The sequence below is a fragment of the Grus americana genome, chromosome 6 (genome assembly GCF_028858705.1).
Source record: "Grus americana isolate bGruAme1 chromosome 6, bGruAme1.mat, whole genome shotgun sequence".
Lineage (NCBI taxonomy): Eukaryota > Metazoa > Chordata > Aves > Gruiformes > Gruidae > Grus > Grus americana.
In genome coordinates this window covers 20,956,200-20,973,223 of record NC_072857.1, presented here as the reverse complement: position 1 = coordinate 20,973,223, position 17,024 = coordinate 20,956,200, and the positions used below count along the sequence as shown (strand labels likewise).

The following is a 17,024-nucleotide window of genomic DNA, read 5'->3' as shown; positions in this document are numbered from 1 at the left end:
CCCATCTTATGGGTGACTTCTGTGAATAGCCATTTGATACAAATACAACTTCCTACTTAGCTGTCCGTGACTTTGCATTTGCAAACATATTTTGCATATCTGTCATGAACATCTTCAACAAAAAAATGTTATCTAAGCCAACAAAAACATCATGTAAGTCAACAACTGTCCCTGTTTGTATAGTATATGAAATGTGCTCATTTATAGGAGAGAAATTTTCAAAAATATAGAAATAGAATTAGTTGCACAATTCCTTCTAAAAACCAGTGGGAGCCTACCTCCTAACCCCTCTTCACATTTCTTTAAAACTCCTTCTACAATTGTCCTTATTCCAGATTCTCAGAACCTTCACTGATCAGCTGCATTCATAATGAACCTAAGGCATCCAATACTCTTAAAGACAGTACCCTAATTAGCATAACGACAGGACCTATGATTGTGGCTGGCTGCAGGATAACCTTGCTAACAGCAAGATTCAGGTAATTGATGGAGGATGTCAACTAGGCTGTGCGATGGTTCTACCTCCTGTTGATGAAGATCACCTTGTCAGATGAGCTGGTGGTGGAGATTCCACCTGGCTCTGCAGGTGAAGAGAAGCCTCTGCAAAAAGGCGTTACACTGGAAGCTTCAGCTGCACTACATTGAAGTTGAAATGGCAGAGGAAAGCAGCAGCTCCTCAAAGTACACCTCTTAAAACATGCATCTGTGATTAATGTGGTATGGGGAGTTTTTACCAGCACCAAAGCACAAAAGATGGGACTTCATGAAGTCTTCCCAGGTCTTTCAATTGCATGCAATTATACCACTTAAATTTGGATCTTTTTCTTTACCAGAAAAACAGATTAAGCATTTAGGGGTGGGTACCTCTACAAGGCAGGATGAATTCCTCACACCTGATCTGGAGCGTGGAACCCGCTGTCCCTCAGCCCACACAGTCGTAGGAACTGTCACAGCGTTGTACTGACGACAATGCCAAAGACAACTTGCTGTGGAGCTGATGAAACACAGCAGTGGGGTGCCCTAGCTCAACAGGGCAATTTATAGGAAATGGTGTTGGGTGTGCACTCACCCTGTATTCCATGTACCTCTAAGGAAAAAGGGAACGAATACTCTTAGTCCTGACTAACGCTGTTTATGCATACTTGGACTGCTACTCGAAGATGAACATCCTTCTCTCTGATATGGAGGAGGGGCTGTGAAATGGGACAGGCATGTGCACTGGTTAGTAATACGCTTTGGCATCCATTAAGGTAACTCTGTGGTGTGACTAACGGCTTGCTGAATCAAAATGAAATGACCTCAACAGACTGAGAAAACTAAGTAAAAAAGACGCTAGGGATTATATCCATCAGTGGTAATGAAGGCACTCCATCACCATTTGGTAAGAGATTTTAAAATGTGCAGATGTGCGTGAATACCTGACCAAGAACATACTACATTCATTTATTTTTTGGTTATGAACCTGCTAAAAGTTGCCTATGCTTTATGGATGGTAGTTTCATTTTCTGACTCAGAAAAAGACATCTGTAAGTTAGTCTAGGGAGTTTTGTATTGTTGCTGTCTTGATTTATTTAAACGGATATATTGTTAAAGAGACTCCGTACTTATCCCTGTGTAGTAGTCACATAGAATAGCACTTAGGAACATCTCAGTCATGTATTTTCTGGTATCACACTACAGGGTTAATTGTTGAGATCAAACCTATCTTCTGGTGGTTCTGCCCCACTTGAATGATCCAGAGCAGCTGTGTGCCTCATTCACCTGGCAGGTTAAACTGACCTTAAGGCTAATGAAGCAGGAGAGCTGAAAGGTTCTTGTTTATCTGATGCAACACATTGTTTCAAGGGTTGTGTAAATACTGAGATGCATCTGCTATTCTAGATAGATTTCTACATGAACTGCCTGCTTGCTGAAGCACTGAAAGAGTTGTAGCTGCAAGTGATTAAAAAATTCTCTCTTTGTCAGGTCAATTAGAAAGAAAAAATAAGACTTAGAGGGACACATTAGGCTTTTTTTTAAAAGCTCAGTCAAAGAATTAACATATAAATCTCGATGTCAACTACAAGTCACCCACGACCTGCACATTTTCTTTCAGTAGAACAGAGTTTATACTGAACTTCAGATTTACTTACAGGAAAATGGACCAGAAGGAAGACAGTACACAGGATCTAACAGTCTCACAAAAAGAGAAAAGAAAATGGTGCAAAGTGTCAGGAAATGGCTTAGAAAGTTAACTCCCATCAAGGAGGTACTCGGGCATGTAACACAGGGAAGGAATCAGGCCAGCCTTTCTTCTGCACTGGCTCTTTTCACAGTCTCTGTATTGAAAAAGTCTCACAGAACTCTTCCTTTCATATGCCCTTAAAAGTACTGATTCAAATATTCAATATAGGAAAGCTATTTCATTTTGGGAGATGGATGTGTTTAAAGAATGAACAAAACACCTTCCAATGTACACTGTTAATAGTTTTGTTATTGTACAACACATCTGCATGTAGATTTCAAGTAAGCATCACTTACTTGCTCTGTAAGACACCTGTATTCATGAGATATGAACACTGACAATTTCCACATACTCTGCTTTGACAAGACAGGGCCAAGTACCTCAGTAGGATCAGTTCATTTTTTATCAATTCCTAGAACTCAAAATAAGCTTTTTTAAATAAGTCTTTAAAAACCCCTAGAAGTTATAAAAAAAATAAAAATCTAAGTACATACAAATAAAAGTGCTCCTGCCCTGAAGAGCATCGAACATCACACACACAAATTATGTCAACCAATACAAACCAAAATGAAAAGACTGTGTGTATAAAAATTTCACCAATTGTCCAATTAAAACATTCCTTCCCGAATCAAAGCACATGAAGACTCAAGAAAATGTGAGAAGGTAACACAAAATAAAAATCCAATCTGAAAAAAAAATCCTGTTTCTTCTAGAGGTAGTTATCAAATTAAAAACATCTTTTAGCATCTGTAAAGTATATTTACTGCTTTGCATTTATTTTAAATATAAACATGATTAATTTTTATTGCAAACATACTAACTTTTACCATCATACATCATCACTAAGACTCACCTTTTTAGTGCAGAGTTACTCATAACTAGCAGATGTGCCTCAGGCTAGCTAACTAGTGATTTTTGTAACACTGCTCAATTGGTAGATGTTGATTGTGTAAACATGTAAGTAACTGATATGCTTTAATATTAAGAAAGAAGAAGGTGCAAAATCTCACTTGCAGCATTTTAGCAACAAATTAACAAAATCTGACTTCCCCACCAGATACAACATGGAGTGTCCTTGGTAAAGTTACAAAATAATGTTGCTCACTGGAAGAGTCTGGATGCAAGATAAAACCACTTTTCCATTCTATACTTCCTCTGAGCATCAATATCCTCTATTTTCTTACCATTAAAAAATTATCACCTTTATCAAGCTCCTGCAAGTATTTCCTGCAAAGCAGAATGTTAGACACTGAAAGATGCCACGTTCTAGTGGCACAGAAACTACTCTCCAAAAGGCTTTTCCTTGAGGACCTTGAGATTTGCCTATTCAAATGTAGCACCAAGGCCACCTGTTCAGTTCTTTTCTTCCCAAACCAGCCTTACGTAATACTAGGATTATTCTGTATTGATTTCTTGGAATTTAGGCTGCTGCATCTATATTAAAGACAATACTTTTTAAAAGGAGGATCAATGCACATGCAAACAATGTATTCTTTCTATTTCTGTATCGCCAACTGATATATGTATATATTTAATAAAATGTAATATGTACAGTTTCTATAGATATGTGTGTGTGTGAGTGCGCGCACAGATAAACATTTATTACTCTGGCCACAAATATGTCAGTTATATGCATCATTAATTATAACACTGAAATGCTATAGTTTCTCTTACATATTTTATTCAAAACCTGAATTATTTATTGTGTCAACTACAAGCAAAGCTTATTGTTACATGCACGTATTACAACTTCCAAGTTTCTCCCCTGAAGTATGAGCCTTCTTTGCATTATCTGTGTATTCACAATAAAATTGCTGTCTTCTGTGTGGGTGGCAATGACTGTTTGATGTAAAAGGACTGCTTTCAGTCTATGATGAATAATCATCTAAGTCCTTAAACAGATGCAAAAGTTAAAAGATCTGCATGCAGATAATATTGTCACCAAGCTATTTCTTAACACTACCAAAGACATTTACTGGGTCACTTACTCCTTTGTGGCATTTCGATAAAATAGGTCCCCTACTAGTACTGCATCTTAAATATAATTTACCACATCAAGATTGTTACACGTAAACACATTTGCAAAGTTGTGGCTGTGTAACCCTTTGCACAGGAATGCTCCATACTAGAGCAGAGGATTCGGACCCTCACATCCAAACCCTAGCTCAAACTGCACAGCAGCATTTGGTGGGCAAATCGGTTCTAAGAACACTCACATCACATGCTACAAACAATGATTTCTACATGCAATCTAAACCACGTAGTTATAAAGATCACATTGTTTATGGGCAGTGATGAGGATCCTCACCTACTCCTTGGCTCACAGTCTTAAGAAAACAGCTTTATAGCCACTAACTCCAGTGGGGAGATCTATATGCAGCAGAGTTCATGGAGGCAAACCCCTGCTTTTTAAAACATGCAGTTCACTATTAAAACAGTATAACCACCTAAAACGAATATCATAAGCTACAAATATAAGCTGTAAATTCATTCTCCCTAGATATATATGCTGCACATGTAGCTTTGCTAACTTAAAACCAATTCTTATCAGTACACACATTGCCTAGTACAGAGATACCCTCCCCGACATGAAGGATAGAAACTATTGCAATAATGTGTCCCATACACAATGTTCCGCAATTCCAAATAAAAGAAAGCTTATTATTTTCTTTGGAGAAGAACTCTCACCAATACAATAGTGCAGATAGCTGCCAGCTGCACTACACTTACCTAAGGAAAATAAACAAACTTACCTAAAGCACCTTCCCTACAGTACCTGTTTGAAACACCTTAAGCACAACTCCCAACGTTAACTACAAACAGCTATGTAATTCAAATGGCAAATAGGTAGGGACTTCCAAGTGACTTCAGATTTTTACACCTAAGTTTTATATAGTTACAAGAAGGCAAAAGGATGCAAGTTTGCTACGTCATTCTGAGCAAACTGAACACTACACAGTCCATTTTATCATCTGTTCAATTTAAAATTATGTTTATCTAACCATAAAATTTATTTTATTTTGAAGAACAGGAAGAATTCTTTAGATACACAACTTCAGTACTTACGGGTAAAATGATTAGAAGTGGATGGATTGACACTATCACCACTGTCAGCGCTTTCACTGCTAGAAATGTCATCATCTGACTCCCGCACAGAGGAACAAGGTGAGGAGCCATCAACTTCTTCAAACTTCCTCTTCAGAATTCCACTCATTGCTGCAATGCTGTCACATGCACCTGTAACAGGAACAGAGGCAATGAGGCACTGAAACAGCCAACTGCAGAATACGCAGTCATAACCTCCAAAGTCGTTTTTACTTAGAAGTACCAATAAGATGCCACTTGAATAACCATTTAGTATGAAATTAGATATAATTAATAAGGAGGCAGTGAAACTGTAGAAAAGGAAAAAAAAAATCCCAAGTCATACTCTAACTTGACATGTAGGGAGATGGTTATTTCGCTAGAATAATGTGTACATTGCTTTCAGGAGTATTTTTCCCATTTTTATGTCAATAGCATCCCTGATTTCTAGGTTATGTTGTGAAATTTCAAACAAGGAAAAAATGGGAATTTCTCTTCAAACATCCTCACCTGGTCCCTCCCTTGGCTGCCACAGGAGGAAGGAATGTTCACAATCAGGGATGAAATTAAGTAAGAAGAAATCATCCTGAACACTACAGTTCCCATTGCCAAATACATGTGATCTAATCAGTGTTCACCTCACCCCTGTAAGAAATCCATCTGATAATTCCAATATCATGGACAGATAAAAGACAATGCAGTCATAAGACCATATACCAATACAGTGCTCAATAAATGCCTGGAATTCAGAAATTCCCCAGTCCAGTCAGAGACACCAATTGCCTCCCAAACTCTCTCCTTCCCACATTAAGAAATGAGAGTCCAGAGGTTGAGAAGAAGATTATAAAACAAAGTGTTCAAGCAGAAATTTAGCAGCAGAGGTAGAAATATAAGATGAATTGCACATAATTAAGGAGAAAGTGTACCCTTAACTAACTGAGGAGAGATCAAGAACAGCTGGAGCTTGCTCCGAGGACATGCAGCTGCCACCATGCCACCCACCGCACTGCAGAGGCAAGCAGTGCTGATACTTAATCCAGGCAAAAAGTTTGTCTAGGATTGATAACATGGTAGACTCGCCAAGTAGGACACACAACCTAGCGCTACGGACTTACCACAGGGGTTCTGCCAAATCCCACTGAAAGCAAGGGAAAAAAAAAAAGAAAAAAAAAGAAAAAAGAAATTTGTATTCCTCACTGAAACAGAACTTTTGAAATCCCTGCAGCTACCTTTAGGACTCATTAATTCTGAGCCAGCTGCATTCTGCTCCATCCAGGAAGTTGGACTAGATAACTTCCAGAGCCACCTTCCAGCCAACATTTCTATGGTTTTATGTTTAAAAAAAAAAAAATCTGTCAGGAAGCTAACATATGCTGGGCTAAATGACTAGTCAGTAAGACAAAGTTAAGGCAGAGACTCCAGCACTGGCCATACGGTTTAACAATTAGCACATTTCAGAGTTTTGGCCCAGGTCACCTTGCACTCTCCTGGATAATGCAGGATGAAGCAGGTGCCAGAACCACTCCCAGCAGGCAGGCTGGATGACAGCACCCGGGTTTTGGCAGAGGGCTGACAGCTTAGCCACTGTGGACAAGACCTGTACCCTGCCACTTGGTAGCTGAAGCCAGAGAATGCTGTCCTTAGCCTGCACCTCTTATCTTTTTATTTAATATAGAGGTAGTCTCATCTCAGTGATGTAGCTGCTATGTTCTGACCCTGTAAGCACAGCACTTCAGTAGATCCTCTGGTATCTTTGCTCACAGTTGGTCTAGTAGCAAGTAGTTTCAATGTCTCCTAGGCATCCTATAGGTCCTTTCAAGCCTCAACACCAGCTTCCTTCCTGGAGAAAACACAGTGACAGTGTGAAGAGGTTTGCAACCAACTTTTGGCCTGATACGAAGCTAGAACAGGATAAGGGCGGGTATATGAAACTGAGAGCTACAAAACAAAAAAATTAAAAATTGATGGGCTCAGCAGGTTACAGAATCTGTAGCACTAATTCAAAATCATAATTTGGCAAACACTGAAGTATGTCTATAGGAAATCTTGGGACTGAGGTGGCAAGAATATCATGGTTGCATCCCAGTGCAACAGAAAGTTAGTTCTAATTACTTGTTTTGCTTTGCTGACAAAGCATTTTACGTTGTCTGCCAGGTCCTAAGCACAGCAGGAGGGAGTTATGGGCAGGTTTAAACTTGCCTTTTTAAGTCAAAACTAGAAATTAAGTATACATTATACAACATTTTTATGATATTATTTAATTACAAGGACTAGAACAGAAGTGTTATAATAAGGGAGTTCATTCACCTCTTAGGAAGCAAAAGCTCCAAGCAGCACATACATGATTGCACCAAGTTTAATATCCTGTCTTCAGCAGTAGTCAGTATTTAATGCTTCTGTGGAAAGCAATGGGATGAGAAATCCAGTCACAACCACTGCAGATACATGACTGCTTCCTCATCCCTGCAGTCAATCTCCCTTAAGCATAAAGTTGAAATGTTGCTATACAACAGTGTACAGCCTCTTATAAATTCATTTGACTTGCTCTCCTGAGGCAACAAGTTTCATATTAGTTTATGGGGAGAAAAAGCCCACAACAAAACACATCTCCCAAAACTACAGCCATAGATCCTTCAAAATCACAGCAGTTTCAGTCTTTATGATATTTTGGACAGTAAACAGCAGCTGAAGCATGCCAGTGTCTAGCAGCATGCTGTACTAGATAGAACTCCATGCATACCGGTTCTCCCCACAAAGTGGAAATAGCTGAAGAGAAGTCACTGAGCTCTTCCTGCTCTTGTACAGTGATATTTCTGTTTCAATTGCCAATAGTAATTATATTACAAGTGAGGTACAGTGCATCTGATCCCATACAGAATTAGGAAATGTCTTTGTACTTGTGGAGGTGTGCAGGGAGGGAATGAAGATGGAGACACAAATGGAACAGCAGCATCGAGTTACTCATCCCAAAGCTGAGGAGCCTGCCTGACTGCTGCAGTTGCCAGAAAGCACCCGGCATGTTGTTGCCTACACTCTCAATCTCACAGCTGTGCAAACCGTAACAGCCTGCCTCTCTGGGGAAGTCCCCAAAGCATCACAGCCTCTTGCTAACACTGTTCCACTTTTAATGTGGTAACTGAAGTGTTCATCAGCCAGAACAAGGGAGAGAAAGTGAGCAAAAAACTGTGCAGGTCTGAAAACACTTGTGTACTCAGTTACTATTCAAACAGATTCTTCCCAATTATGAGTTAACGATTCCCAGAACAAGACATGGGTTCCCATCAAAAGGTATCCAACTCTTGAGAGTAACGTACAGGGAGCAATGGTCCCTGATAAAGCTCTCTTGAGTCTGCTCTGGGAACTGGTCCAGATTCCCTAGGGCCAGAAAACAAAGCAAGGGGAGTGACGTGCAATCTCCACAGGTACCCACTGCCATGTCACAGTTACACCTGCTCAGCCTACACCCTGCAAGGGCACAGGGGCATACAAATGGTTGATTACTGCCTGTTGACTGAGAAACAGCTGCTTTCAATTAAGAAATCAGTAACTTTTAAATTACTCCAATGCCCTCATATTTGACCAGTTCTCAGATCAAAACCCCTTTCCTAGAAGGCTTGGCCCACCTGTCACCAAACTGTCTTCTTCAAAGGCATCTGAGCTTTTTCAGGGTCTCACTTTCTCACTTTGAAGTTCCCCTAGCCTAAAGGCTGCTTCTGCACATACTCAGAAGTTAAAGAGATTTGACATGCCTGAATAACTTCATGTCCAGGTCTCCCTGGGAGCCTGAAACTTGGTGTTCTTCCAAGAAAGGTGTCTAAGAACAAAAGGAAAATGGAGTGTGAGTTCAGAGCATGTTGAGAAGGAAAAGGGACAGAATGGTTGGGCCCAGCCCAAACCCATGAGTGACTGCTTCTGTACCCGAAGGTTGGTTAATGCAGTACAGCACTTGGCATGCTACCTGTGCACTCTCTCTGCACTATGAATCTTGGCATTATTTTCTATACAGTGAAACAGTCTTCACCTAAGCAAAGGACAAGGGTGCTCTCCACTAAGCTATAGCTTATAGTTCAGATATTACTGAACAACAGACTCAACTCTCCAGCATCCTGGTGAGTTCCTTACCTGTTAAAGTACTGTGTAAATTACAGGAAACACATTCAGCAGCAGATCTTTACAAGAAAGATGTTTTAAGAGGAAGAGCGACCTATGCTCTGTTCTTGAAAGGGAAGGTTTATAAGCTTGCCTTCGGGAGCAGGCAGTGGGCTGTGACTGTGGGCCATAAGGAGCTTCCACAGCAAACAGCTGAGCAGGGATTTCATGCTGAAGGGTAACCACCCAGACGTTGGGATTAAAACATTTAACTCTCAGGCATCTAACCTCTAATTGCCTTGCTTCTTATTTCATTAAGGAGATGTGCCTTAGTGACTAATCCTGAAACTTTACTCAGAGGCAAAAGACCTATGGTCCTCAATGACCACAGCCTATCCTTACTACATAAAAAAAAAAAAAAAAAAAAAAGGATTCCTGCTCAAAGAGTCTCATTGGAAGGACAGAGTATTTTACAGCTGTCTTGACACCGTTAAGAAACACACACTCCTCCCTACAGTATGTTACTGGACCTCTGCATCAGTAAACGAGCTCTGCTGGCACTGTGATTTTGCCTTGTCTTCAAACACAATGGGATTTTGATCAATTCTAAAACACTTTAAAAAGGAAATGTCTGAAAACCAAAGCAGCTGTATTAAATGATAGGATCTCTGGGGAGTGATAGCTGGGCCATTTTCAAAATTCTTCTTCTGAACATTGATCCCTCTCCCCTTCAATAAAAGGCTACTAGATTCCTTTAATTTATCTTCTGGCCACCTTAAAAATCAACTCAGCTTTCTTAACACCCCTGATTAGCTCTTTAAAACTTTAAGTTTGCGTATCACAGCAAATGTAATGTCAAGATTGCAATTTAAATATTTAGTCAGAAGCTCCCTATGAGGAAATACACCTTACACTACACAATGCTGGCTTGAACTGAGAAAACAGTAAAACTTGAAATTAGAGTGACACAGTATTTAGTTGTAGCCTACACACTTTCTTTCAAAAATATTTCCAATTATTATGACTTCAAATAGGGAAGAAGTGAAGTGAAAGTGTCAACAATGAGACTGCCAAGGGGGCAGTCAAAAGAAATGGCAACAACAATTTAAATGGCTAAATAAATATAGGCTAAAAGTCAAGTCAAGGGTAAAGATATAAATTCATACTGCCTCTGGCAGGAATCAATTATGCTGGCTATTCTGACCTCTAAATATGTTCTTCTGGAAAGGGGAACATGAAGAGTTTGCTCTTATTCTCTCACTTTTTGTCCATTTTTTCTCATCTCCTTTGAAAGTTTCGTATAATCCTTCATGTATGTTTAAACTTGGCAAAATATTTAAAAAGTGAAAAGAGATAAACTGTTTTATCTGTGTTAAAAATAACAATGATTAAAAATAATCTTGCAACTGCAATGGTTGAAAAGCACTCTCACTCCCAAGAACTTTAAGGAAAAGACTTGAAATTTTTAGTAGAGATATATTTCAAATGTCAAAGATTTACCTAAACGCATAAGAATTTCCCTAATTCAGTCAGGTTTTGAGAATGACAGTAAGGACTGAATAACAGCACAATGGAAGACGTAAAACTGGAGAGAGGAAAAAAAAAGAGATGAGAAGGGATTGAAGGCTTAAGTAAAAGGTTATGAAAAAAACCCCCTCCTTTCCTACAGAAGCTGGACTCTGATCCAAAACCACTGAATTTTAAGTTTCCTTCACTGATTAAGAGAAATACAAATGAAATAGCAAAGCCATATGCAGCCATGATCACTGGAGGCCAATTATACAGGAGATATAAAAATATGGGTGTCCTCAAAGTTGAGCATTACCATGCAGCAGGAATTCATCTGTGCTATGTATCTGAACATATAGCTAAGGATTTTCATTAGCTCAGCTCACTTTGGACAAGCCAGCACAATTAGCAGAAGCAGATCAGTTGTACTAATACACTCGGCTTCTCAGCAGAACTGATTTGTGAAGCAGAATGCTGCCCTAATACAGTTAGACCATTTGCAGTACCCTTGTGAAATGTATTCTTAGCTTCAAGAGCCATCTCTGAAATGTAAATATACATTGCTTTGGGTATCAAAATAAATACACAGTAAAGAGTCATATGACTGCAAAAATTATGCTATTTGCCAATTATTCCTCGCTTAGCTCTGCAAATTCTGTTGCTCTTCTAACATAGGCTTTCTTTTGTCACACACTAGTAAAATTTAATTATGTATACATGTTTAAGATGCCTTAACAAATATTTTTAATAAGAATGCATCACATAGGTAGCATGAAAAAATGGTCTTAGCTTATTATGCACCAAATCCTGAGATATTAAAGAACTGTCTGTGCACAGCCAGCAGCCATTTGCGTTTTAGTATTGCTGCAGCATTATACAATAGGCATGCTCAGCACGTTCCCTAATGGAGACTGTTTCAACTTTCCTCTCCTTAATTCAGCATTCAAATTCCAGCTTGGCAGATGATTTTGTCTAACCTGATGCCTTTGTCTTGTCACATCCACCCAAGAATAGGCACAGCTGGAAGAATACCACCTTCTCCTATGCCTATGAAAATGCTGACACAGATCTGGGAGCTCCAGAAGCCTCCAGGTTTTCAGTGACGGAGAACAGGGAAACTGGTGTGGGGCCCCTCATACTACAATGGTCAAATCACGTTCTTCAAACTTCAATAACAAGTAATGTAAAACTTACGGTATGAGCTTTGCATCTGACAACTTATAAGCAACCAATCAAAAGATTTTGGGTTGATGGGCTTTGTATTTTTTCCTCTTTTCTCTTCTCTTTTTTTACACACCAGAACCATAAAAAACTCCCATAATACCTTGTTTTATCTTTGTAGTAAATGTTAAAAATAGGAAGAACACCATTAACCCAATTCTCTAATACTCTCACAGGGCTGTGTACATTTTTAAGATACCAAATAAATATTTAGCATAGCTATTAGTAGCAACTTAGCAATAGACAGGCATCTCTGGTAGCCCAAAACACTTCTTGAAGAGGTTACTGTGTGGCTTCTTTCTACTGGGAAGCTGAAAGAAAATGGCAGAAACTAAACAGCAGCTCAAAAATACCATAAACCCTATTATTTTCTTTAGCAGAAGTATTTGAGGAAGAGTGTATGAAACAGGCCCCTATAAACAAAACCAAATTTGGTCAGCAGCAGCCAACATTCAATTGCCACCAATGAAATGAATATAGCTCCATGGCATGAGAGTAAAATCATGACTTCATTCAAGGCTTAGCCTCAAGTGAAGCCAAAATTAGTAAAGAGATGTTTAAGTGCATCTTTCTCTCTAGAGATCAGAGTCAATAAAACTATTCGTACTGGAAAATATAAATTATTAATATCTACTGGAAGGCTGTGATGTTTTAAAACTACTATCTTCAGAAATAGCTTTATGGCTATAATAATTCAAGCTTTCTATCTAAATCAAGGACAATGCACGACCAACACATAATGTTACAATCTGCAGCTTTAATACACACCCAAGATAGCCCTAAGTAGGCATTCAGGCCCATAAAAATGACACTTAAAAATAAAAGATGTAAAATTAATATTTGTTTCTATTATTTGCTTTTTGACTTTTCACCATACATGGTGTATCTATTCAACCAGAAAAACCAGTATGTTTCTTTAAAAAAAATGGAGATTTTTAGCAACACTATTATTTCAACAATAAACATTGATTGGGGAAATTCACCAAAAAAACCCCATAACATGCACAACAAATTACTGAATACAGGAAATAATGAATTTATACAATACATAACTGATAAGATTCCTCCTGCCACTGACACGCATGTAGTGTTGACAATTCAGGTTCTTTTCTAAGAACAGCACAAAGTAAAAATAAGGTATTTAGTTATCAGTTAGAAAATACAAGTACAATTTAATTTCAAGCTTACAAAAAAAAAAATATTCTGAGAAATGAACAGAACTTGATTCTTTATGGAGTTGCCCCTTCCGGATGGATTACCTGAGGCACAGTAGGGGGGTTGCTTCAGTGATGGTCTTCCCCAGGGTTGCAGTGTTTAATGCATTCCTCTATGCGGTTACTTTGATAACCAGGGATTTAGTCATAGTGCAAATTTCTTTTCACTGATGTGAACTAACAGTGTCTCTCTTTTCCATCTCACTACCTATTCGCACAACACTTGAAGAAGATCTACTACTTCTCATTCAAGCTCAGCTGAAATGAGGTAATGGGTTAAAAAAACTAATAAGGAAAATATGATAAACATATTGGGCAATATGATAGGCATAGAGAAAGCATAACTGCGTAAGCCTAATTTCCTTAAGAAATCAGTCAAAAAGATCAGCTACGCTAAGATTTCAAATTCCCAAATTTAGTGACCACAGCATCACAGAATGAGATGACTGATTTCTAGAGAGACAAAACATGCGTAATCAATAAATTCTTAGTAATTTTAATAACTGACCACTCCAAAAAAGGTAGGATTTTTAAAGCGTGTATTCAATTACAGCCAATCTTTCCAATTATTAACTTCATACTTTTGGCCAGCAAAAATGATGCATAGGTCCTTACTCACCTGTGTGTGTGTACCTTTGTATACTCAACACAAAGGCACACAGAGGAAGGGTTTATGGTGTTACCACAACATGAATGTGTAAAGTTACAGACCGCAGTAAGACTGATCTAAAACTAGATCCCAATTGCATTAAAATTGAACATTGTCTCTCTTCACTTTTTTGTAATACTAAAGAAAATGTGGAGTTTATGGCTGTAGTGATTTGGCATCATAATAAACATGTCTAAAAATCCCTTCCAGTTCACTTTATAATTCAAAGCTGAAACTCTTCCAGAGGGCTGACAGAAGAGCTGCAGGTCTAATAACAAGTATGTACCCATCCAATTCCCAAGGCACTCTTGTCACCGAGACAGTGATGAATAGAAACTAAGCAGCTAGCCCATTCCCATAGCATTGCTTGACTTGTAAGCACCTTATGACCATTCAATGACATCTCAGCCAGAGGACTCTGCTGGGACAAAATTAATTATCTGCCCTACGCTCTCCTGAAAAGCACTGCTGTGAAGGTATGTGGCTTACGCTTTCAACCCAAGGTATTTTTATTTGATATATTTTACGATATTTTGCTTTATCAAATCTCTGATTATTCTGTCTTTTCCAGGGGAACTGAGATGAGGAGGTTAACATTCTGCAATTTTCACTTTTCCATTTCATTGTTAAAAGATGCTTGTTTAGAAGTAAGAGTGGGTGAGGAGGGCATAATGGTAAACAACTGAGTGACTTAACTGAAAGCTACAAAGTTAAACCTTGAGCTACTCTGAAAGCAAATGGTTCAATAAAGACTCTGGTACTGCAAGAGAGCAGAACAATGGCAGCTCTGCAAGCACTTCAAGTCCCCCAGAGTCATGGGGTTCCCCCCCCCCCCATAAAATACTTCAAGACAGAAATGTTTGCTTGAGAATAGCCTGCTTAGCTGTCACAGTTCATTTTGGAAGTAAGCAGTGCTAGCATTTGTTATCCACACTAAAAACAATGAATACATACATTTTGTGGCTTTCAATATTTTTTTGGTTTAGCCTTTCACCCCCACACAAATAGCATTTACTAGAGATTGCTATTGCTTAGGAAGTACAACTGAAAACATCTGCAATCCAGCTTACTTTTTTAACATATTCATGCTACATTAAAAGGAGACTTTGTTCAATTATAATAAAGTACAGATTTTAAATCACTGAGAAGTTCATTATCAAATTCAGATCCCTATTCAAAAAAAACCCAATCTCCTTCTGAAGCCACTGCAATATCAGCCTTTTTCACCCTCCCAGAAGTACCACCCAGCTGCTCCTCAGGGAGGAGATGCCCACTGGCCCAGATGAGCCCTGGCCCCCACTCACGGGCAGCCCAGGGAGATGAGTTTGGAAAGCAGCCCTCTTCCCCCAGCTGTGAACCCCAGCAGGGAAATGTAAGCCCTGGTGCTGGTCCATCAGCCTTTCCTTCCACAGCTGTGCGACGCCAGTTGCAGAGACACCACAGCAGTTCTTCAGCAGTTCCTGCTGCTTTCAGCAGACAGCACTTTTATGGCAGGGTGCTAAAGATCCCCAGGCCAGCTCTGGACCAGCTAGCTGAGGTACTGACACCAGAATAGCTGCAGCAGCATAGTGCTCAGCACAGACCAATTTATCCTGATTTGCAGCACAGACGAAAAACACAACTTATTTATAGGCACGCACAGAAATGATTTACCAGTATGAAACAAATAAATGTAACACAACCCCAAATTCCTCTCGCTACCCTCAAAGGGGCAGCACGCCAATGAAAGCTACAATTACCACAAAGGCTTATTTACTCTGCAGCCTTACCCTACATAACAGTATCACTTGATTGCATTTCCTCATCAAAATCCAAGGACCACACAGGACAGTGAAGCTACAATCAGTAAATGATGTTCTAGTTCCTGCCCACATCCCTCAGAAAGACTGATGAGGGTCAGGCTCCGTACCGTGTAGCCCATGCTTCCTACTTCGCACTAGATAGTAAAATAAATATGTAAATCCCTATTGGTTATGAAAGAGCAGGATGCTAACTGGCCCCAAACTGAATCAGGACATCAAGTTAAACATGTCAGGAAATGATTTATGAAGTAGTAACCAAAAGCCATTTATCTTTTCATCAGAAAGCCTAAAAGCAAGTGGTCCAATGCATTTCGATGTTAAGTTTTAAGGATAAGCATCGAGTTTTTAAATCCTTGCTTATATTTTTGCATTTAAACATACAAAAACCTGAAAAATTCAAGCAGCTCCTCTTCCTTTTATCCCTAATTTCGCTTTTAGACAACATATGTATTAAGTGGATTTTCCACCAAATTTTTATGATGATACACATTTACATTCCTTTTCCCATTTTCCCTATTTCATTGTAGAAAAAAAGATACGAAACAATGGTGAACTGAAGCAAAGGTCCTAGAAATGCAAACTTTTTTGAAGGGTGGGGGATAAGACTAGAGGAAGGGACGTTATTAGAGACAATTATATGTAAATCTGAAAGAGAAAAAAGCCCAGAATTTTCCAGATTTTTTTTTTTTGTTAGCAGTTATTCACAACTCCCATTTATCACAGGTTTCATTAGAATACTGTATCTGTATTTATGGAAGATGGAGAAATTAAAGTCATGCTATTTATCCCAGTACTGTTTTAACCTAGTAAATATTTTTGCCTTGTGTGCATTTGTAGATGAGTCATATCTGTCTTTTATCTACATTCAATCTCCTTTTCAGGGTCAAAAAAACCCTGCAAAAGAGCAATGAAGCAAAAGTGATCAAAACTCACTGGTAGGACTTCAAATGGCATCAACATTTTAAAGATGTGATGGTGTTTGGTGATGTTTCACTGAGGGAATAGCATGTTTATAATCCAGTTTTTCTCAGCATCATAGCTGGTTCAGAGCAAGGACAGATACTGACAGACTACATGTAAACTTAACTTTCAGACAGCTTTACCAATCTTGCAATAGATTATACCTGCCTCGCTTCAGCATTATCTTTCATCTGCTTGTTCAGGGGGGAAAAACCCTACAGTTTAGTTATTAGAAGTATCTGTCAAGAGCAAATAAGAGTTTTAGATAGCAG

The 17,024-nt window shown here is 38.9% G+C and overlaps 1 protein-coding gene across 10 annotated transcripts in view; it reads right to left on the bottom strand.

Moving 5' to 3' along the window:
• The window catches only part of CSRNP3 (cysteine and serine rich nuclear protein 3), a 108,067-nt gene that overhangs the window by 24,919 nt on the left and 66,124 nt on the right, over nucleotides 1-17,024 (bottom strand). For all 10 annotated transcript variants that reach the window (XM_054830397.1, XM_054830404.1, XM_054830394.1 and 7 more), the window contains one exon: nucleotides 5,291-5,461. In XM_054830397.1, the coding sequence (XP_054686372.1) occupies nucleotides 5,291-5,461 (171 nt within the window). The remainder of the gene's footprint in view (nucleotides 1-5,290; nucleotides 5,462-17,024) is intronic.